This window comes from Balaenoptera acutorostrata, chromosome 10, assembly GCF_949987535.1.
Source record: "Balaenoptera acutorostrata chromosome 10, mBalAcu1.1, whole genome shotgun sequence".
In the NCBI taxonomy this organism is placed as follows: Eukaryota; Metazoa; Chordata; class Mammalia; order Artiodactyla; family Balaenopteridae; genus Balaenoptera; species Balaenoptera acutorostrata.
The window spans coordinates 93,279,698-93,304,012 of NC_080073.1; the positions used below are offsets into that span (position 1 = coordinate 93,279,698).

At 40.8% G+C, this 24,315-nt stretch overlaps 1 protein-coding gene across 1 annotated transcript; it reads left to right on the top strand.

Moving 5' to 3' along the window:
- The first annotated feature begins 81 nt into the window (after nucleotides 1–81).
- On the top strand, nucleotides 82–24,298 carry TPMT (thiopurine S-methyltransferase). Its single transcript, XM_007197160.2, has 10 exons — nucleotides 82–172; nucleotides 598–679; nucleotides 5,648–5,831; nucleotides 6,853–6,945; nucleotides 11,032–11,164; nucleotides 13,701–13,753; nucleotides 14,428–14,502; nucleotides 18,951–19,036; nucleotides 23,182–23,226; nucleotides 23,655–24,298. Exons 3-10 carry the CDS (start codon nucleotides 5,692–5,694, stop codon nucleotides 23,765–23,767), a joined length of 738 nt encoding a protein of 245 aa, XP_007197222.1. The 5' UTR covers nucleotides 82–172; nucleotides 598–679; nucleotides 5,648–5,691; the 3' UTR covers nucleotides 23,768–24,298.
- Nucleotides 24,299–24,315: the final 17 nt, after the last annotated feature.

Consider the following 24,315-nt stretch of genomic DNA (forward strand, 5'->3'; position numbering starts at 1 on the left):
CCGCCGCTGAGCAAGCCGGGGAGCGTGGGGAGGGGGGCGGGGCCTGTGCGCCGCGGGAGGGGCGGGTCCGGGGGCGGGTCCAATAGCCGGGCTGAGCCTGGGGCTTAGGAACCCAGCCGGCGAGGCCCGCGGCAGCGCCAGAACCAGCAGCAGGCGACGGACAGCGCACAAGGTAGGCTCCGCCGGGTGCAGAGAGGGTGCGATGACCAATGTGACGTTTGCTAGGTGTGAGTGTGTGGTCGGATTCCGGAACGGGGCGTCCCAGCCATCCGCGCCCTGAAATGGGCTCAGGGAGCCGAGTGGGAACGGGGAATAACGAGATCAGGTAGTGAATGACCTTTTTGAGTCCATGGTTAAAGTGACCCCAAAGCATTGTCGGGTATTGTTGATTTTAAGAAAAGAAAATACTTGCCGGGACAGTGAGGGGAACTGGGGTGCTGTAAATATTGTCTTGCTCCATGGTAATTGCATAGGTGTATGCATGTATAAAAATTCACTGAGCCATACTCTTAAAATTTGTGCACTTTAGGGAAGTTATTCTTCAATTTACCAAAATTTTAAAATAAATCTAAAGCAGAAACATGTTGTTTTGAAAAGGTGAGGAGGAAACCAGTGTTGGGAGTCCACCCAAGGAGAACTCAGGCGACCAAACTAGCACATCCGCTATTTCTGTGTATGGGTAAGAATGATTGTGAAATTTGCCTTTCCTGAATCTTATAATTTTGCACTTTTATCTTGCTTATAGAAAGAAACTTTTTTTTTAAATTTTATTATTATTTATTTATTTTTGGCTGTGTTGGGTCTTCGTTTCTGTGCGAGGGCTTTCTCTAGTTGCGGCAACGGGGGGCCACTCTTCATCGCGGTGCGCGGGCCTCTCACTATCGTGGCCTCTCTTGTTGTGGAGCACAGGCTCCAGACGCGCAGGCTCAGTAGTTGTGGCTCACGGGCCTAGTTGCTCCGCGGCATGCGGGATCTTCCCGGACCAGGGCTCGAACCCGTGTCGCCTGCATTGGAAGGCAGATTCTCAACCACTGTGCCACCAGGGAAGCCCCAATATAAAGAAACTTTTTATTTCTCCAGAAAAGGATGTGGACAAGTTAAGTACAGGTTGAGAAGCTATGAGAACACCTAAGAAGTGATTAAGTTATATTCATGATGTTAAGTTATATTTCAAGTTTGTGTAAGAGGGGTAGAGTTGAACAATTCCAGGCTGCCCTGGCTCAGTGATAAAATTATGCTTCCCTTTTGTTTTAAGTAGAGAACTGTTTCTGAAGGCTCAAGTTCAGCTTCCAAAGTTTCTGGCTGAAAGTGGAAATGGGAAAACTGCAACTCTCTTTTGCTTTTCTGTACCCAATACATCAGATACTTCCCTCTGACCTCTCAGAAAACCCTGAGCGTCACCTCTTGACATCGTCAGGGCCTTGCAAAAGCCATTTGTTAACAAATGTTTGCTGGGAAGTGAATTTGTGTTCCCAATTCCAAGAGAGGTGCCTTCTCCTTAAATCCTAAGCACATTGAAGCCAAATTTTGCCATAAAGGGAACTTTTCCTTGAATAACTGCTTTTCCATGAATAATGATTCATGGGTGAATCATTAAATTAACTCCAACAAGAATAGCCTGGTAGTCCAAACTAAATTAGTTTCAGTCATGACTCAAAGGATATGTTACAACTATTGTGTTGTATCGTCCTTACATGACAAATTTCACGTTGAAAGGACAGACATTTTCCTCATACCTTCAGGTAGATTTGCAGTTATGTTCACATGTCCTTTTTTCTCAGTTCCCTTTGTAAAAGGGGGGGGGGGAAAAAGGAACAAAGAGTGTTGCCCATCATCCAGTTATACAAAGGGTTAAATCACAACCCCCTGCAGAGGGTGATGTACCCCAGGCGATTTAGGACTTCAGGAGGCATAAGGGTGAGGCATTCTGTGTTTTGGATAAATGGCCCCTAGATAGCATGCCTCAGGGAGAATTTCAATGGCCCCAGATTCTTGCATCTTCTTGTACATAGAAATCACTAAATCATTAACTTGAGGTATCTATGCTTTGTGATTAGCAGTAATCTTTTACCAAGATGTATGCTAGACTACATGTTTTTCCTAGTCAAACAAAAATGTGGAACATATATATTTGGAGCAGTTCCTCAGAGCTATCTGAAAGGCTCTCTCCCAGGCTATCGTCCTCAGTAAGGTCCCCAAATAAAATTGAAACCCACAGCTCTTATGTTGTGTGTTTTTCTGTAGGTCAACACCTTTTTGTGCATTTTCCTATACCAAAAAAAAAAGCTATAAGAAAATTATTTAAAAATGCAAACTTGTGGGGTAGAGACGGGATATTGAATCCGTGCATCTACTTTTGCTTCCTCCTGAAACTCTACCAAAACAACAGCAGGATTTTTAAAGACATAAAGGGAAGACAGAAGAGAAGATAAAAACAATAAAAATTTGAAACCTAGAAAGCAGATGGACGAGTGATAAAGGATTTTGCAGACTGAAGAAAGCTAAATTCTAAACCAGCAATGGGGAAAGCCAATGAGCAATCCTAATTGCATTATAGAATCCCCCAATGCTCAGGAATTAGCAGCACCAGGTACCTCAGGGAGATGGAAGGGTATGGTTGAAATTAGGAGGATTGCTTGAAATTCTGGTTCCTAAAAGGCTAAGTCCCCAGATCCCTTTCCCAATTCCCTGCAACCAAGTATCTCTTCCTCACCGCACCAGCAGACTTTGGGGGGTTTATTCCCTGGAGAGGGTACAGTCTTTGGACTGGGAAGATATAGTTCACAGTTGGGGATGGGAGTACCATACTGAAAATATGGGGATTAATTGAACACAGGGAAACTGAATGCTGGGGCCCTTTCCCACTTTTATCCTTTTCTCATGTGAGTATAGAACCATGGTCCCAAGGACTCAAACTTTCAACGGGAATTGGGAAGTCCATCTATGGAAAGTCTGACGAGTCCAAAGAAAATAAAGATAATGACATCTAAGTTTCCAAATAGTATCTATTCACATCATCCTACAGTGAACTTACAGTCAATAAGCCCCATCCACAAACTTAAACTTATAATCAGCTTTTTGGTATTTACTCTTAAATGTGAGTAGATAATAAGAATTGCTAGGAATTTGAGGACAGTCACTAGTTTGAAAGATAGAAGACAAAACCAACAGAAAAAAATGACTCAGTAACAGACCATGCAGATAAATAAGGGAAAATATTATATACATTCTATACATGAAATAACAACAAAATAAAATGAAAAGAAAACATCAGAAACAAAAAGGAGCTCTTGAGAATTAAAGACTTGAGAGCAGAAAAGAAAAACTAAATAGCAAGGTAGAAAGATAAAAATAAGGTGGGCTCTCAGAAAATAGGACAAAACGATGAAGAGTTGGAAAATGGAAAAAAATATGAGAAATTTAGAGCACTGGGTCAGGAGGTTCTACAACCATAAAAAGGGGTCCAAGAAAGAGAAATAGAAAAAAAGGACCAAAATCATCATCTGAATAATTCAAGAATTTTTCCATAATTGAAGGATATGAGCTTCCAGATTAAAAGAAGTCAGCCAGATGGATGAAAGTAGACCCAGGATAAGGCATAGAATTATGAAATTGCAAAAACTAAGGGGCAAAGAAAGGTTTGAGAGAGAGAAAAATATTGGCCACATGGAAAATATCAAGATCCAAATGTCGGGCTTCCCTGGTGGCGCAGTGGTTGAGAATCTGCCTGCTAATGCAGGAAACACGGGTTCGAGCCCTGGTCTGGGAAGATCCCACATGCCGCGGAGCAACTAGGCCCGTGAGCCACAACTACTGAGCCTGCGCGTCTGGAGCCTGTGCTCCGCAACAAGAGAGGCCACAATAGTGAGAGGCCCACGCACCGCGATGAAGAGTGGCCCCCACTTGCCACAACTGGAGAAAGCCATAGCACAAAAACGAAGACCCAACATAGCAATCAATCAGTCAATAAAGAAATCTTAAAAAAAAAAAAAAAAAAAAAGTTGCTTATATTAAAAAAAAAAAAAAAAAAGATCCAAATGTCTTTGAATTTAAGCAGTAACTCTACAAGCTAGATGGCAAGGGAATGATTTCTTCAGAATTGTGAGAGAAAATGTTTTCTAACTAAGAATTCTTACCCAGCAAAACTATACATCGAGGATGGGGAATAATAGTGTGAAGACATTTTATACACGCAAAATTGCCAAAAACCCTTTCTCTCACGCACTCTTTCTCAGAAAGCTGCCGAAGGTTGTATTTTACCAATATAAGGGTGGTAACCAAAAAAAGGAAAATAGACAATAAAGGAAACAGGAGATTCATCAAAAGGTAAGAAGGAAGGCTCCAGGATGGTGATAAAGAAAGATCGCAGAAGGCTAGCTGTGTACCAGTAGAAGACAGCATCCAGGTCAGAAGGCTCTTCTCTGAAATGACATTGATAGGATATCTGATAACCGAAGAGATTGAGAGTGTATTGACAGGAGACTGGGAGAACTTAGAGTTGAATTAGTAATAAATATATGGAAATTTTATAAATGAAAAAGCCAGATAGTTATTAACTATAGAATAAAAAGTTGTACAGAAAAGAAAAAGTAATCATAGAATTCTATATGGCTTACCTGTGAATAGTATTTACCTAGTCATAATAATGTGAACTTGAAATGTTTAATCACGAATATGCTATATCTATATGGAAAGGATAGGAAAAATGAGAAGGTGGTGTGTGTGTGTTGGGAAGTTGAAAGAGGACTAAATGCTTATCTTTTCTAGATGCTTCCTAGAAATAAAAAATTAAGAAGATACAAAATAAGCATGCTATTTGAGTTATATTTCAAGATTCAGCTAAAAGAGTTAAAGATGTTTGTCTCTCATTGGAAATGGGGACTGCTGCTTTCATCACTCTGCTGGACTCTTTGAATTGAGTGCATTATAACATTGATTAAAAAAATAGGAAGTAAACATTAAAGGAAATTTTAAAAATTAAAGAGTGAGATGCTAGGAAAGATTCTAAGCTTACAAAAGTTATAATGCCTGTTTTTTTTTTTTGTCCTCTTTCTTTTTTAAACTTAAATTCTTTTACTCTAAGATGTAATTCAATTTATTTAAAGATCTTTCCTAATGTGTATTATGAGGTGTGCCTCTACCATCAGACTCACTGAAAAGTAATTTTTTGTATAGCTTTTCCGTGAATATTGAAATATTTTTTAAAAGCCATACTGCTGGGACTTCCCAGGTGGCACAGTGGTTAAGAATCTGCCTGCCAATGAAGGGGACACGGGTTCGAGCCCTGGTCTGGAAGATCCCACATGCCGCGGAGCAACTAAGCCCGTGTGCCACAACTACTGAGCCTGCGCTCTAGAGCCCGTGAACCACAGCTACTGAAGCCCTCGCGCCTAGAGCCTGTGCTCCGCAACAAGAGAAGCCACTGTAGTGAGAAGCCCGCACACCGCAACGAAGAGCAGCCCCTGCTCACTGCAACTAGAGAAAGCCCGCAAGCAGCAACAAAGAACCAACACAGCCAAAAATGAATAAATTAATTAATTAAAAATAAAATAAAAGCCGTACTGCTGAGAATAATAGGTTTTTACTTCATTCATCAATAGAATTGAAATGCACTTAAGTGACAACCTGGCAAACATTTTCCACTTAGGCATTGGAGACATTTGTTTCTGAGTCAAAGCTATCTACAAAACCATGGCTAATACAAGAACAGTACTTGATGTTGAAGAGTACCCCGACACTGAGGTACAGAAAAACCGAGTGCTAGCTCTGGAAGAATGGCAAGAAAAGTGGGTGAATCACAAAATTGCATTTCACCAAGAACGAGGACATCAGTAAGAAATGTTTACATTTCTTTATATCAAATGTTGGTCTATAACAGAAATGCTCTATCAGAAGCTGACTTTTGAAATAGAAATAATAATATAGATACCCATTATTTGATTTTAAGATACACATTTTTAGTTTTTCATATTGGAGCATCTCTGAAATCAGGATGCATCTGTGGCATGTCATAGTTGAATTGGCAGTGATATTTCTTCCCATGGAGTATAAATAATGGCGTGACTTACAGTTGATGACATCTTAGATTTATGAAATATGTCTTTTTTTAATCCCCTATAACATTTATTTGTTGAGCATACATGTTTATACATATGCAGATACTCAAGCTATATTAATGCTGGCATCTCTTTATACTGAAAAGTGGTGGTGTTCTGACTTTGCTTTCCAATAGCATGTGTTCAAATGTTAAAGTATTATCTATATGGTGGAAGAAGAGAAGTTGAGAGAAATTAATAAGTGAGCTGAATGCTAAGCAATGTAATAGTAGTAGTAGTAGTGGGCTTCGAAGCAGCAGCAATAAAGATGGGTCAGTGCTGAGTAAAGTGGTCGTGACAGATGTTCCTTCTTCGAGGCAGCCACCCTGACTGCCCAGGGGACAGCATTATTATTATTACATTTGCACACTAAGTAATAGTTGGGGTACCACCCTAGAACCATTGTATGAGTTCTCTCTGTCATGTAGCTGGCCTTAGAAGACACACACACACACGTATACATTTTCAAAACATATCAACCAAGGAAAAAGTAATTTTTTATGTTTAATTACTAATCAGGAAAGCCCCAGGTTTGAGTCACATTAACTGCTCACTAGTTACCTGACTGAGCAAGTTGCTTAGCCTTCCTGTTTCTTCATGTATAAACTGGAGATTTTAATGAATAATGTTACCTACTTCATAAAGTTGTTGGGAAATATTAAGTGAGGTAATACATGAAAGGTACTTAGCATTGTAAAATTGTAGTCCTTTCCTCTGTGTCTTGGGCTAATTAAAACAATTTTTTTTTTCTCCCCAGGCTATTAAAGAAGCATTTGGATACTTTTCTTAAAGGCGAGAAACAACTGAGGGTATTTTTTCCTCTTTGTGGAAAAGCAGTTGAGATGAAATGGTATGAGTGGATAAGCATTAACGTACTTTTTTGTCTTGATGATAAACACTTTGGGTGAATAATAGGATGTAAGTTTAAAAAATTCCATTCTCAGGAAACGCACAGGGATTCTATATTTTTAGTAGACTATTACTGATGGGTTCATAGAGGTAATGCTCTCAAACAGGAAGACAGTGCAGAAACAGAGGGGAGAACTAGTCTTTCTGTATTGAGTTTCTAAGCAAAAGAATTAGTCTACAACCGAAGTGGTGGGGGAGGCGGAGGATGGGACCAGCCTTCCCTCTTAAATTTCCTTCATCTTTGTGCATGGTTTAGTTTTTGTAGGTGGTTTTGGAATGTAACTAAGTTAATTTTAGGTATTTTAAATAGAGGTGGACAGAAAAGCTCAAAGTGAATTACAGCTTTTTGGCAAAACCGTGTATAGTCCACAGTTCAACTCAACTCTCCCGTCCCTCTACGAGCACATAGGAGGTTTTGTTTTCATGAATCATTGCTAATAAAACCAGTGATAAAGGAAGTATTTCTTGTGAGTAGTTCTCTGTGAAGAGAATTCACTTTAATTCACAAGCCACTGCCACTATGGGTTACTCTAAAGTCACAAACCTGGCAGTCGTTTCCTATACAGACTTTGTTGTAATGATAATGTACAGACGCTATCGTACATGCCAAGACATACTATTAATGTATAAACTTGAACGTTGAGAACTTTGATCGTCAAGCAGGAAAGAAAAATAAAATATATGAAAATGATTAGTAAATGAAAAATATAGTAACTTAAAAATTCTCTCTTCCCTACATAAATACAGGTGGGCAAACTACAGCACATGTGTGCATTGGGAGTGGATTTCTGAGCAGGGACGGTGGCCCCCTGCTCCCTCAACTTGTAGCTGAGAGCATTTGTGAGTGGCTGCTGTGGCTTAAGATTCTAGGGTGGCCACGAAATTGAGAACATTATATCCTAACCAACTCACTGAACCAGAAGAAAGAATTCCTTCGCAAACTACCTGCAAGAAAAACATTAACTCTATGAGCAGGTTGTCTTATTGCTGTGTCATAAGTGATAACAACCTAGTTCTAGCAGAGGCTTTGAGACAAGGTTAGAAAATGGTATGATGAAACAGCCAATTAAGTGTGATTGTTGAAGATTTAGGGTCTAAAGTCCTTTGTAATAAAAATGCCAGAACTAAGCTACTGTAATTGTATAAAAGTTATTATATTAGAGGATTTTTCACTTATGTAACAAATTTGTGTATTAAGGTCTATACGGATATCAGATGTGAATAGATAAACTATGAGCTGAAGCCCAAAAGCATTAACATAAAATGTTTAAGATATTTCCTTAGGTTTTGGTTTTCTTTTAGGGCAATATATTCCAGTATAATCCAGCCTATGCCAGTCTATAGTAGGCTATAGTTCATTTTTCCATATGTTGAGTAGAAGTCAAAATCCATGCAGCTGGTTTGGGTAACTTTTTTGTTATATTTTATAACTTCAACAAATGTATGGAGAATAAAAAAAAATATTCCATGTATGTTAACTTACAAATTTCCCAGGAAATGTGAAAGACAAGTTATTAATATGTATGTTTTAGAACTATAAACAGTTCATGTTCTTACCACATTGAAAGTGTGTCCTCTTGTGTAGGGAATAGGTACCGTCAGTTCTGCTATTGTTCAATTGTTTTGAAAATGCTAATTGCATTCTAACTCCACTGATACATTAAGGAACAATTTGAGCATGGTTTGAATTTCACATCTGCTTATATGTAACTTTGTCTGCAAGAAACATGAGGTGAAAGCAGATAACAGCACCCAGCTCTACTAAACCGTGTATAAATAGACAAAATGCACCCATGCACAAACCTCAGCTATCTCCCAGATACCTCAGTTCACCTCGATGTGCTGTGAGCCACTTGCTCCCATCCACAGCCAGTGTTGGAACTTTCCATGACTGCTAATAATCCCCCTTCCATTACTTTACAATAACTTGAAAGCTGCAGCCCTTCCAACGCCTACAAGTCTACAAGTAAAGTTCAGGTCTCTCTCAAGGTAAAGTGCATGTTGTAGTATTTATATATTTTGTAACCATTTAACATGTAAAACTGTGCCACCATGTCTATTAGGTTCTTGTCTTTTTTCTTTCTAATGTGGCGCTAAGTTTTTTTTTCTTAAATACTATTTAATCCATTTTATTTCTAAATACTGTTTAATTGCATATTATTGAGAAAATCCTGATTCACAGAGATGAGTTATGGCAAATGTGCAGCAGCTTTTTCTTAAAAAAAAAAACTTTTTAAAAATTAAGGTATAATTGACATACAACATTATGTTAGTTTTAGGTGTACAACATAATGATTTGATATTTGTATATACATATATTGCGAAATGATCACCCCAATAAATCTAGTTAATCAATACATAGTTACAGAACTACATAGTGTTGTGTGTGATAAGAACTTTTATTTTTTTTTAATTTTTTTATTTTTTTGGTTCTTTTTTTAAAAATTTATTTATTTAATTTATTTATTTTTTGGCTGTGTTGGGTCTTTGTTGCTGCATGTGGGCTTTCTCTAGTTGCAGCGAGCGGGGGCCACTCCTAGTTGCGGTGTGCGGGCTTCTCATTGCAGTGGCTTCTCTTGTTGCGGAGCATGGGCTCTAGGCACGCGGGCTTCAGTAGTTGCAGCACACACGCTCAGTAGTTGTGGCTCGCGGGCTCTAGAGCACAGGCTCAGTAGTTGTGGCACACGGGCTTAGTTGCTCTGCGGCATGTGGGATCTTCCCGGACCAGGGCTCGAACCGTGTCCCCTGCATTGGCAGGTGGATTCCTAACCACTCTGCCACCAGGGAAGCCCGATAAGAACTTTTAAAATCTACTCTCTTAGCAACTTTAAAATATGCAATACAATGCTACTAACTATAGTCACCATGTTGTACATTACATCCCCATGACCTATTTATTTTATAACTGAAAATTTGTACCTTTTGACTTCCTTCACCCATTTCACCCATTGCTCACCCCCAGCCTCTGGCAACTACCAATCTGGTCTCTGTATCTATGAGCTTGTTTCTGTTTTTTGTTTCCTTTTGATTCCACATATAAGTGAGATTATAAGCTGTTTGTCTGTGTCTGACTCATTTCACTTAGCATAATGCCCCCCAGTCCATCCATGTTGTCATAAATGGCAAGATTTCAATTGTTTATGGCTGAATATACTCCATTAGGACAAAGTTGTTTAATGTGTACTCCAACCCCCATTTTCCCCATAAGCCTCATGATTTTTACTGCATGATTTTGCATGGTGTGTGATTTTTTTAAAATGCATATATTGCATAACTGACTTATGTGTTTACTTAATGTAACATAAAATCAATACTGTACCTGGGTATTTGTGCCACTAGTGCTGTTTTCTTTGAAGTCCAAGATCCCAAGACTGAATTCTGTAATTATAAAGCTTACCAGAAAAATACTGGTAAGCTTTTGCACATAGTAATCAAATAAATTTCTGGATAGGGTTTAGTGTAAGTAAGTGGAAATTATAAGATTATTATAGAAATGGATGCTAATGTTCTAGAGCCGAGTGCTCCGGTACGGTATCTACCAGCCCCACGTGGCTGTTTAAACTAAGTCACACAAGCCACGTCTCAAGGGCTCAATAACCTATGTGGTTAGTGGCTGCTGGATTGGACAACACAGATATAGACTTTTCCATCATCACGGAAAGTTTTAATGGACATAGCTGATTTAGAGAACTTGAAAAGCATATTTAATTCATAGGATGCTTTTAAATCAGAAACTCTTCCAATCAAATCCATTTGTAGTAAATCAACATGTTAAGGTATAATTTTCCAAACTTTTAAATTTTTCCTAAGGTCATATAAATCATTTTTTCAGAATTCCACATAGCATAAGCTTTGAGAATATATAGTTCCACTTTCTGTGTATCTACATGTTCTGTGAAATGTTGTGAGTCTGAATTCAAATAAATCCCTTAAAATTCAGGAAAATGTATGCTTATTGGTATATATCCTTTTACTTAGTACTGTATTTGAAATAAAAATTTAAGTGTAATTATATGATTTTATGCAGGTTTGCAGACCGAGGACACAGTGTAGTTGGTGTGGAAATCAGTGAACTTGGGATACGGGAATTTTTTACGGAGCAGAATCTTTCTTACTCAGAAGAACAAATTATGGAAATTCCTGGAGCCAAAGTATTCAAGGTGTGTTTTGATTTTGGTAAATAGTTATTTCCATACCCCCAGAAGGTTTTTCTCAGCATGAGTAAGTGAGGATACTATACAAGTGTCAGATGACCCCACTTTATCACCAGATTCACCTCAATATTATATAGTGTAAGGAGCGTAAAAAGATAGACAGTAGCTAGATGTGAACAAATATATATAAAAGCCAAGGTCAAAGCTTATTTGTCGTGTTTTTGGTTTGGGTTTGTTTGATTTTTAATTTATAAACAGGTGTTTCTGAGAACCTGTCTTGTGCCACACCCTGCATCAGACACTGCAGAGATGAAAACACAGTCCCTGCCCTAAAGAATCGCTTAGCTTAGGAGAGAAGAGAAACAGAGGAGGCTATTTGTCATACACGGAGCTAAGTGTAATGACACGGGGTATTAAGGGAACAGAGAGGAATGTTTCCTAACCCAGCCTGGGGGGGCTTCCTGAAGTGTGGTGACAGGGCTAGGACAGGCAGAGAGTCAGGTCATCCAGTCCAGATGTCCTGTAAAGCTGGTACCTGAACGTGACACAGCCAGATTTTCTTTTGTGACCAACCACCCTTGTGGCCTCAAGGGAAGTGAGTTTGAAGGGCAGTAGCCTCCTGGCAAAGAGACCAGATAGGAGGTTGTGAGCAGTGGTCCAGAAAAGAGATCCTGAAGGGCTGCACCGGGAGAGTGATGGGGCACTTAGAGGAACAGGTAGATTAAAACGATGTTTAGGGTGTCAAACTGGGAGGATTTAGTGATTAATTGAGTGGGAATCCAGGGGGTGGTGAGTTCACATTTCCAGCTGAGATGACTGGTTGGATGGCAGAGAATAAAGGAGAAGCAAGTTGAGGAGCAGAGAAAATGAGTTTTGTTCTGGAGATGAGTTTAAGAGACCTGTGGCATGATATGAAAACCTGTGGAATTCATCTAAGAATTCCTGTTTGCTCCGTCCAGAGAGGCTAGTCCTCTTCCAGACTCCTTGGAGCAGCGGTTCTCAGCCCTGGTGACACATTTGAAATTATCTGTGGATCTTTTAAAATTCCTAGTGCCAAGGCCTTGCCTCCAGCTAATTCAGTCAGAACCTCTAGAGATGGGGCCTAGCATCAGGTCTATTTAAAGCTCCTAGGTGATTCCAATCTGCAGCCAAAGTTAAGCTTCACGGGCTGTTCTCCCTGCCTCCAGGCCCCTTCCTCTCAGGGCTGACCCCCACTGTGCTTCCAGACTGGTCTTCAAAGACCCGCCCACCTCTGTTGCACCTTATTTCGGAATAAAATCCAACGTTTTCACATCCTGAAGTACATCTCCTACCCTGCTCCTCCCCCCACCTCCCAGACTTCTCACGTCCCACGCCCGTGATGTCAGCAGATGCCTCCAGCCAGTTCTTCGGCCACCTTTTGTTCCGCCTTTCCTGGTGCTCGGGCAGTGAGTTCCCTGCTCTGTCTGCTCTGTTCCCACAGTTCTGGGCACACAACCAGAACAGTACAGACCATTCTGTACCGTGATGGTTCTTTGTTCCCACACCTCTCTGCTCCACCGGGCTGTCCTCACTGGGGTCAGAAACTGTCAAATTCACTGCAGTATCTAGAACTTGGGCTAGTCCTGTCTACAAGGTGCTCAGGAAATAAATGCTCATCAGTCAGTGAATGAAAGAGAGGACATTGGGGAGTCAATGCAACTGCACTTTTCATGAGTAACTCTTAAAATGTCTGCCCTTTCTCTCTCAGTCTGCCTGGTAATTGATTGAGGTGTATACTTGTCATTAGGGGGTCAAAATATTAGGATTTTGCTAAAGTAAACATTGCTAAAATATAACAAGCTCCAAAATGAGTAATAGTTAACTGATATTCAGGATTAACCAATCTGATTTTCCTGTTTGAGTTGATCCAAAAGGACCCCATACAGGTTTTTAATTTTAAAAAGTCCCATTAAAAATTATTTTCAGTAAAATTGTATTTTATTTTCAGTTAAAAAAATATTTGTATAGGTTGCAAGGTGCAGGAAGTGAGGGGGGAAAGATGGAGAGGAATTCACCAAAATGATTAAAATCACTGTGTTCAGAGGGTGGCATGCAGGTTTTTTCTTTATTCTATAAATTCTCTGCAGCATGGTCCGTATTTATTTCAAAATTAAAAAAATAAAAATTAATTTTTTTTATAGATTAGTGTTTTTTTAAAATGTTATTTATTTATTTGGCTGCATCGGGTCTTAGTTGCGGTATGCAGGATCTTCGGTTGCAGCACATAAACTCTTAGTTGTGGCATGTGGGATCTAGTTCCCTGACCAGGGATCGAACCCGGGCCCCCTGCACTGGGAGAGTGGAGTCTTAGCCACTGGACCACCAGGGAAGTCCCCAAAAAATAAAAATTTAAAGTAAGATGTCTAAAAAAATTATTTGCTGTGAAATTATGTTCTTTATGTTTAATTACACATTCTTTCTCTACCACCCATGTGCTGCTTTGCCCCTCTTTTTTTTCCTTGACCATTCAAGTACCTCCTAATTAAGTGGAATTTTTTTTTTCTCGACTTTTTCATTGCAGAGTTCTTCAGGGAACATCTCATTGTACTGTTGCAGTCTTTTTGATCTTCCCAGGTAGGACTGATGTTTACCTCTGCACTTTTAAAAACTTGAGTGTTTGCTGGGCAATGCTGGGGTGGGCTGAGGGTCTTTTTATCACTCCCATCCCCTTGGCAGTAGCACCCATGAAGCACTGATTTGAGTCTCTGTTCTGCAGTTATTTTTAACTGCAGCATGTATGTCTTCACAGTTGATATCTTTGCCCTTGGGTAGCTGCTAAGCTCTGGAAAAATTATTATGACCCTAGGAAGGTAGGGAAAAGGAGGGGAGAGCAAGAAAGTGTCTTCCACTTCACACCTGTGTCTGTAACAGAAATGCATTTCAGGGTGTGGGCGGAGGTGAGAGCTCATCTCCTAAAAGTCCCTGATACCTGTTCCAGGGGCTGGGAGGAGAGTTGTCTCAAACTGTCCCTTGTTCCTCCTTTGTGCCCCCAAGTCCAAGCTGCTGCCACCAGCTCCTAGAACTAGGAGGAGATGGACAGCTACACATGCACGCGCGCGCACACACACACACACACACACACACACACACACACACCAGCATATCCTTAGAGACTCTGAGGAAAAGCAGATGTGAGATCCCAGTTCCTTAACAGCTGGTGAGGTTCTGACATGTGCCATGGGGAACACTGTCTTGTTAAAGATTTTATTTTTCTTACATAAATTTTTTTATCTTTTTCTTTCTGGTAGAGCAAATATTGGCAAATTTGACAGAATTTGGGATAGAGGAGCATTAGTCGCTATTAATCCAGGTGATCGCAAACGGTTAGTGATTTGGTTCCTTTAATTATGTTGTTTTTTTCCCCTTTTTTAGCCTCCTTAATTTAGTATATTGTACTTTTTCTGGTTTCCAGAAGATTACTAGACTTCTACTAGTTTGAAATAGCTTATTGTATTTGGAATTAGAAGACCTATATCCAATAGCATCTTGGTCTAAAAAGTATAGGATTTGGCCACGGGGACATGGGTGCAAGGCTTGTGGCTCTGTCACTTCTAAGCTGTGTTGCCCTGGTCAAAGAATTCAACTTCTCTACGCCTTAGTTTACTCCTCTGCAAAACTGTAATTTTTCTACTAATACCACCCTCACCACCTCCATTGAGAGTACCAGGTAATAGTTGTTCAGCTCTTGCCATGTGCCAGGCTTTCTTAAAATACCTTACGTGAAAGAACACAGTTTATCCACCAAGCAACCCTGTGAGGTATTAGGCTATCATTATTCCCATTTTACAGATGAGGAAACTAAGGTCAAAGAGGTTAAGTTACTTGTCCAAAGTGCAGCAGCAAGTACGTGACAGAATTGAGATTCAGACCCACGGACTTTGGCTTTAAAGTCACGCCCATGACTAGGCCCCCTCACACGGTTGTTGTGGGAATGAAAAGAAATGACACGTGTAACAAGTACCGTGTTGACCCTAAATGACTGTTTAAATATTAGCTGCTATTGTATTAGAGCTTTTGATCTAGATATTTTGGGTGACCATTCTTTTGTTCCTGGTCTTATTAGAAAATAAAATTAAAATATGAGAAAGTATACTGAGTAAAATGTGACCCCTCCTGTGTACTTTCCAACCCAAATATCATTCACAGACTTACTTGGGTGTAACACATAAATACTGAATTACTTAGTTGTATGGAGGCAGACTCAACACATCAGTGAAATGAAATTTCTCTTTTTAAAAATGAATTGTTTGGGACTTCCCTGGCAGTCCGGTGGTTAAGACTCCGAGCTTCCACGGCAGGGGGCGCAGGGGGTTCAATACCTGGTTGGGGAACTACGATCCCGCATGCTGCACGCGGGCCAAAAAAAAAAGAATTGTTTGGTGAGTAAGGCTTGTTGCCAAACCTAATCTTATTTTAATTAAACATTGCCACATCCTCTTTTTTTTTTTTTGAAAAAGATTTAATTTTATTTATTTTTGGCTGCACTGGGTCTTCGTTGCTACGCAAGGGCTTTCTCTAGTTGCGGCGAGCGGGGGCTACTCTTCGTTGTGGTGCGCGGGCTTCTTCTTGTGGTGGCTTCTCTTGTTGCGGAGCACGGGCTCTAGACATGCGGGCTTCAGTAGTTATGGCACGTGGGCTCAGTAGTTGTGGCGCATGGGCTTAGTTGCTCCCCGGCATGTGGGATCTTCCCGGACCAGGGCTCGAACCCGTGTCCCCTGCATTGGCAGGTGGATTCTTAACCACTGCACCACCAGGGAAGTCCCACATCCTCTTAATATATATTTTCCTCTGGTGATAATTCACACTCCTTTTCCCCTTTTCTTTCTGACACCATTCCTCCTTTCTCTCTTCTCTGGGACCCTCACCTTCCTCACATGCCTAGAAGTCATCATTCCCAGAGGGACCATCCTCAGCGAGACTGTGCCGTCCTCTCTCCTGTACTTGCTCCTTCAAAGATTGCTTCAGTTCTCCTATTACTTTCGTTGTGGTATTCAACAAATACACATTAAGTTCCTACTATGTCTAAATACACATGATGTTGGGAAAATAACTGAACAAGTCGCACATGGTATTGGCCCTTATTGTTTCTGTATTTCCAGCTCTGTTCTTTCTCCCAAACACCCACATCCCATATCCGGTGTCTGCTCGGCATTTCCCGTGTGACATCAGTGTCCGTCATCAACTCAAAAGTATCACCTGTGACTTCTGCGTCTCCATAAAACACCACATTTATACACTCAACTCAGTTCTGCTGAGTGTCTAAGATTGTAGGTGTTCCCCGCTCCCTAAGGTTGTCCAGCCTCTTCCTCGAGGTTAGTCTCTCTGCAGGCTTTGGTTGCGTCACTCAGATCCACAAGGCGGTGGGGAGCAAACCCGAAATCACAAAGCTCACTCTACAGACCGTGCACCTTGTGTTCAGTTGTTTCTCCACCATCTGGCTTAATTTTTATAGATAATGATATAATCTGACATAATTATAAATATAAATATATATGTATATAAAATTTTAGCACATAATAGGAGCTTAATAAATATTTGTTGAGTAAATGAGTGAAAACAAACCTGACTCAAAGCAAGGAAAATACACCGTTTCCCACCAGCCACCATTGCCTCCTCTGTCCTAGAAATAAAGGCCATCTAAGTGGCCTCTGAACTGTTTAGTTCATGGTAAGAAAGAGTCATGAGGCCCCTCCAGAGCTCTTGGAGACTCTAGTTCTAGTTTGGTCACAGACTCTGTCTTCCTGATCCCCCTATTCTCTTTCCTCCCCTTCCAGGCCCGTGTGTGTGTGTGTGTGTGTCTGTGTGTGTGTCTGTGTCTGTGTGTGTGTGTCTGTGTGTGTCTGTGTGTCTGTGTGTGTGTCTGTGTCTTGTCACAGCCCCAAGAATGCCAGAGAACACTGGCCTTTGTTTCCAGAATAACTCTTATTTTGAGCCATTAGGAAGATAAATGACTTTATCTTAGCATTTAAGGTACTTAGTGCTTTTTCCCAGTCCTGCCATCAGTACAGGGTGTCTTCCTGCTGAGATTACACATGGGCGAGAACTGATGTGGTCTCTGCTGTGACTCTCAGGTTTCTTGCCTACCATCAATCATACCTCTCATTTTTCTGAATTTTTTGAGACTGGTTGAGAGAGAAAGTCCGCATTCCAAGAGGAAGGACGCCTGTGAGTCCTCTGAAACCCTGCCAAACCTGTCTGACTGATCGCCTCATCGGGACAGCAAGTCCCTCCTTTCTTAAGAACAAGAATCCAAAGTTAAAAAGTAAAAGTTTCTGCTCAGAAGTTTGCTTAGGTCCGGTTCTTTCACTTGCAAGGAAGAGTGACTGGCTCAAGCCAGCTCAAGTTTTAAGGGACTTTATGTTGAGGATGCTAACGGAATAAGCTACTGACCCGAGCATTTACCATGTACCAGTGTTCTAAGCACTTTATGTGTGTGCACTCATTGAATTCTCACAACCACCTGTGAGTTGGTTACTAGTTTTATCCCCATTTTACAGATGAAAAAACTGAGGCACAGAGGGGTTAAGACTTTGTCAAGCTTACATAGCCTGTAAGCGGAGGGGCTGGACTTTGAGCTCGGGGACCTTGCAGAGTCCGTACTCCTAATCCCCATGCAGGACAGCCTCCCTGACTTCTCCCAGGGCTCTGGACAGGGATGGCAGCACAGCCGGGCCCTGTGGAAAGAGCCAAGGCTCCTCACTCAGAGCTGTGCAGCTCGTCCACCTCTGTCTGTCTGTCTGTCTCTCATGGCCTCTTACCTCCCTGTGCGTGTCTCCTCTGCCCTCCTACCTCAGCACTCAGCTTCCTCTGCTTACCCACTCCTGCTCCCAGACATCTGACTCACAGCCCTCAGCCTCCTCAGCTCCAGCCTCCACCCGGCACAGAAACTCCAGCGTTTGGTCCAATGACCACAGCAAACTAGCAGCTCCTCTTTGGATGTCTTAACTCAGTTTCCCAGCGGAGTCATCTGATTGGTCCAACTCATCATTCTGTACCAGACCCAGGCCTGGCTCCTGGTCTGTCTGCTGATGGGCCCTGTTAGGGCAGGTCCCCACTTTGAACCCATCAGACACGGCTGGGAAGTGGCGTCACCTGCTCCTCAGGACACCTACTCCAAAGGATAGTTGCCGTAGCACTCAGGGTTTATGCCACCCTTGCAGAACTGTAATGTCATAGTACCTTGAATTTTGGCCTGTTTATTAGTCTTATCTCTCTCCAACTAAAGAGAGGAAAGGGATTGTGTTTTGTATCTTACCCGTGCCCCCGGTGACGACCCCATCACCCAGGATATTTGTTAAACTGCAGCATCCCAGGCCCCACAGCAAACCTACTGACTCAGTCTTGGGATGAATGAAGCTCGGGCATCTCTCCTTCCAGCCGGTGCCCAGGTAATCTTGATACCAGCCGGGTCTGGGAACCACTGCCCCAAAGCTGGCAGTGCTTCGGGAAATATACGTTCAAAGCTGATGGGCCTCCGGGGACCACACCACATTGGAAGGAGCCTCTGTTCTGCTTAATTTGACATCTTCTGGTCTGATGGGCTCCAGAACCAGGCCTCCTTTGGATTCCCATCCTTCGCTATTTCCCAGCTTAGGCAGGTAACATCATTAGCTGAGCCCATTTCTAGCTTTTTAGAATGAGAATCTACTTCATGTGATTTTTTTAGGAGAGTTAAACTCAGTAACAGAGATGAAAGGAAAAGCTGTCTTCCCTCCCTGCCTCTCATTCTTTGTAAAGAAATGTAACACATGCCTTTTTATGTTCTTTTCAGCTATGCAGATATAATGTTGTCCCTAACAAGAACTGGGTTTCAGTACCTCTTGTCTGTTTTTTCTTACGATCCAACTAAACATGCAGGTAAAGTTTCTTGTTCTTTTTCCAGTTGCCTTGTTTCCTGATTTAATTCTATGACTTGGATAGCATTATTTTCTCCTAATTTATCTCATGTGAGGCATACTGCTGATATACATGCAGTCTGTGTCATCCATGGTGGTGGGGATGGGATGTATTGGGCTGATGCCTACGAATACATCCTCATAGGAGGATGGGGTGAGATGTGGACGTGGGGAGGTAGCGGTGTGCAGGAAAATCTCTAAACTATTGCTGTTTTTAATTTCTGGAACTTTATAATTTATTGCATTTTAAAAATAACTGTATTTGTTTTGAAAGTGTAAAAGGGATGTCTTCTTCTGGATTCATTTAAATGTGTTTGAACATTAAAGCCTGACTTTTTTTTTTTTTTTTTTTTTTTAATTTTATTTATTTATTTATTTACTTATTTATTTATGTATGTATTTATTTATGGCTGTGTTGGGTCTTCGTTTCTGTGCGAGGGCTTTCTCTAGTTGCGGCATGCGGGGGCCACTCTTCATCGCAGTGCGCGGGCCTCTCACTGTCGCGGCCTCTCTTGCTGCGGAGCACAGGCTCCAGACGCGCAGGCTCAGCAATTTGGCTCACGGGCCTAGTCGCTCCGCGGCATGTGGGATCTTCCCAGACCAGGGCTCAAACCCGTGTCCCCTGCATTGGCAGGCAGATTCTCAACCACTGCGCCACCAGGGAAGCCCCAAGCCTGACTTTTTTTTTAACATCTTTATTGGAGTATAATTGCTTTACAATGGTTTGTTAGTTTCTGCTGTATAACAAAGTGAATCAGCTATACATATACATATATCCCCATATCTCCTCCCTCTTGCATCTCCCTCCCACCCTCCCTATCCCACCCCTCTAGGTGGACACAAAGCACCGAGCTGATCTCCCTGTGCTATGTGGCTGCTTCCCACTAGCTATCTATTTTACATTTGGTAGTGTATATGTGTCCATGCCACTCTCTAACCTCGTCCCAGCTTACCCTTCCCCCTTGCTGTGTCCTCAAGTCCATTCTCTACGTCTACATCTTTATTCCTGTCCTGCCCCTAGGTTCTTCAGAACCATTTTTTTTTAGATTCCATATATATGTGTTAGCACACGGTATTTGTTTTTCTCTTTCTGACTTACTTCACTCTGTATGACAGTCTCTAGGTCCATCCATCTCACTACAAATAACTCAATTTCGTTTCTTTTTATGGCTGAGTAATATTCCATTGTATATATGTGCCACATCTTCTTTATCCATTCATCTCTCGATGGACACTTAGGTTGCTTCCGTGTCCTAGCTATTGTAAATAGTTCTGCAATGAACATTGTGGTACATGACTCTTTTTGAATTATGGTTTTCTCAGGGTATAGGCCCAGTAGTAGGATTGCTGGGTCCTATGGTAGTTCTATTTTTAGTTTTTTAAGGAACCTCCATACTGTTCTCCATAGTGGCTGTATCAATTTACATTCCCACCAACAGTACAAGAGGGTTCCCTTTTCTCCACACCCTCTCCAGCATTTATTGTTTGTAGATTTTTTGATGATGGCCATTCATTCTGACTGGTGTGAGATGATATCTCACTGTGGTTTTGATTTGCGTTTCTGTAATGATTAGTGCTGTTGAGCATCCTTTCATGTGTCTGTTGGCAATCTGTATATCTTCTTTGGAGAAATGTCTACTTAGGTCTTCTGCCCATTTTTGGATTGAGTTGTTTGTTTTTTTGATATTGAGCTGCCTGAGCTGCTTGTAAATTTTGGAGATTAATCCTTTGTCAGTTGCTTCATTTGCAAATATTTTCTCCCATACTAAGGGTTGTCTTTTCGTCTTGTTTGTGGTTTCCTTTGCTGTGCGAAAGCTTTTAAGTTTCATTAGGTCCCATTTGTTGATTTTTGTTTTTATTTCCATTTCTCTAGGAGGTGGGTCAAAAAGGATCTTGCTGTGATTTATGTCATAGAGTGTTCTGCCTATGTTTTCCTCTAAGAGTTTTATAGTGTCTGGCCTTACATTTAGGTCTTTAATCCATTTTGAGTTTATTCTTGTGTATGGTGTTAGGGAGTGTTCTAATTTCATTCTTTTACATGTAGCTGTCCAGTTTTCCCAGCACCACTTATTGAAGAGGCTGTCTTTTCTCCATTGTATATTCTTGCCTCCTTTATCAAAAATAAGGTGACCATATGTGCGTGGGTTTATCTCTGGGCTTTCTATACTGTTCCATTGATCTATATTTCTGTTTTTGTGCCAGTACCAGACTGTCTTGATTACTGTAGCTTTGTAGTATAGTCTGAAGTCAGGAAGCATGATTCCTCCAGCTCTGTTTTTCTTTTTCAAGATTGCTTTGGCTATTCGGGGTCTTTTGTGTTTCCATACAAATTGTGAAATTTTTTGTTCTAGTTCTGTGAAAAATGCAATTGGTAGTTTGACAGGGATTGCATTGAATCTGTAGATTGCTTTGGGTAGTAGAGTCATTTTCACAATGTTGATTCTTCCAATCCAAGAACATGGTATATCTCTCCATCTATTTGTATCATCTTTAATTTCTTTCATCAGTATCTTATAGTTTTCTGCATACAGGTCTTTTGTCTCCTTAGGTAGGTTTATTCCTAGGTATTTTATTCTTTTTGTTGCAAAGCCTGATCTTTAAGTCGTGGCTTTTCAGGAAGAAGTGAAAACCAAGTACATAGACTTTTTTTTTTTTTTTTTTTTTTAATGATATTCTTGTCTGCTTACATTCTTTTTATGTATGTATGTATGTATGTATGTATGTATGTATGGCTGTGTTGGGTCTTCGTTTCTGTGCGAGGGCTTTCTCTAGTTGTGGCAAGCGGGGGCCACTCTTCATCGCGGTGCGTGGGGCTCTCACTATCGCGGCCTCTCGTTGCCGCGCACAGGCTCCAGACGCGCAGGCTCAGTAATTGTGGCTCACGGGCCGAGTTGCTCCGCGGCATGTGGGATCTTCCCAGACCAGGGCTCGAACCCGTGTTCTCTGCATTGGCAGGCAGATTCTCAACCACTGCGCCACCAGGGAAGCCCCATAGACTTTTAATTTGTAAAAATGCCCTATTTGATTTTTAATTGAGCCTTTTTTAAAAAGTGCTTTGTTTTATAAATATCTGTGTTAGTATTTTTTTCTGTTTGAGTAAGTCAGACCTTAAAAACTCATTCAAAGATGAGACCTAGTGTCCATAATTAAGTCTGGGACAATCAGATGGAAATAGAAAATAAGGGAAACAGATGTCAGCTCTGTGAATGTAGTGTAAGTTCCCTTCCTGAACAGTAGGCCTAAGGAAGGGCCTGTAGGAGGAAGATAGAACAGGCCTTGTCTGGGGTGGAGGCTAAGAATTCCCTTCTAGGAAGGGGCAGAAGCTGTTTCTTCTAAAGCAAATGGCCCGGGCTTCCCTGGTGGCGCAGTGGTTGAGAATCTGCCTGCTAATGCAGGGGACACGGGTTCGAGCCCTGGTCTGGGAAGATCCCACATGCCGCGGAGAAGTTGGGCCTGTGAGCCGCAATTACTGAGCCTGCGCGTCTGGAGCCTGTGCTCCGCAACAACAGAGGCCGCGATAGTGAGAGGCCCGCGCACCGCGATGAAGAGTGGCCCCCCGCTTGCCACAACTAGAGAAAGCCCTCGCACAGAAACGAAGACCCAACACAGCCATAAATAAATAAATAAATAAATAAATAAAATTTAAAATAAAAGTACTCCTGAAACTTTAAAAATAAATAAATAAATAAATAAATAAAGCAAATGGCCCACAGCAAAGTGGGCAGAGTTTGTAGGATGAGGGTAAGTACAGGAGTGGTAGAAAATCTATACCCTGGAAGCAGGAAGCTCGAAGGGAATTTGTTCATGAACTCCACTCTGATTGTCCTGTGCCCAGGTTCCAAGGCTGACTCAGCCATCTCATGTAAGCTGGAGATGGGCATCTAACATTACCAGTCCCCTCAGTAAGCCAGTCTTTGGTATCAGATGTGCAAATGAAGAAGGAGAAGAACCTGTCACATCCTCACCTATTTGGATAATTGAGTTATGTATGGAATGTGTATACCAAGGTCATTGGAAATAAGCTGAGAAGTGGGCCCTGAGAATTTATTTCTCTTTACAGTTAGATCTATTAGAATTTATTCTTCACCATGTTTCTCTTTTACTTAGGTCCACCATTTTATGTTCCAGATGCTGAAATTAAAACATTGTTTGGTAAGTTACAGACATGTGCTGTAACTTTTGAAATAAAGTCAACAGTTAACTGTTTTGAGCTATTAGCAAACTATTAATATCTAGAAGTATATTAAATTTAAAAGCCAGAAGCCATTTAATTGGAGACTTATATCCAAAAAAGGAACCCATCTCTGTAATAGGACTTTTTAGCTAAATGGTATGCTTATGTTAAAGACATCTGAATTCTTCTAGAGAGATGGTATGTTTATTTTAGCTCTTAGGAGTTATAAGTGATAATAACAATTCAGAGCTCAGAAAATTTACCCTTAATATTTATTTCCCTGTGTTCGTTAAAAAGAAAGAAAAGATCTTCAGTACACACTCTTTTTAAAATCATCTGATATGTTTTTAAAACTGGTTGCATTCTTCATAAAGTTTTAACTTGTCACACTTTCTTTTTGTTTCAGGTTCAGTGTGCGATATTCATTGTCTGGAGAAGGTTGATGCTTTTGAAGAACGACATAAAAGTTGGGGAATTGACTACCTTATTGAAAAGTTATATCTATTTATAGAAAAGTAAATGAGACGTAAATAGAAGCAAGTAATATCAACATGTTTTTGAGCAATTGAAAATTGTGCTAAGGCATGAAAATATAATAGATGACTTTTGGAAAAAAATTCTTCACAAATCACATCACAGATCTTTGCTCAAAAATGCTTATAACTTTTTAGGAAAAAAAACCACGTACTTTGGAAAAGAGAGTGTGATTGGGGGCGAAAGATTATACCTGTGTGTCTTACTTACAGATTGCAAGAATTTTTTGCAATCAGCATGTATTACTTGTATAATTAAAGAATAAAAGAGAAATATAATGCATATAACTTAAATATAATAGACAGAAACATTGGCATTCTTTATGAAATTTAGAACCATTGGGTAAATGTAACACTTTAATGGGGTCCAAGGTAAAAGGTAGTGGTCTAAGACATTATATAAAACATTAATTTTTACTATAAACCCTCATACTGTACTCAATCCTAGCACTCCTTTTCACATTTTTTCTCCTTATATAATTTTATATGTGACAGAATGAAGAAATAAATTTTTAAATTAATGAAATTAATCAA

What these genes read in the sequence shown, in the direction of transcription:
- TPMT (XM_007197160.2), top strand. Translation starts at nt 5,692, where the DNA reads ATGGCTAATACAAGAACAGTACTTGATGTTGAAGAGTACCCCGACACT. An exon ending in AAAGCAGTTGAGATGAAATG is followed by an intron (nt 6,946 to 11,031) that starts GTATGAGTGGAT and finishes GATTTTATGCAG; the next exon opens with GTTTGCAGACCGAGGACACA. An exon ending in AATCCAGGTGATCGCAAACG is followed by an intron (nt 14,503 to 18,950) that starts GTTAGTGATTTG and finishes TGTTCTTTTCAG; the next exon opens with CTATGCAGATATAATGTTGT.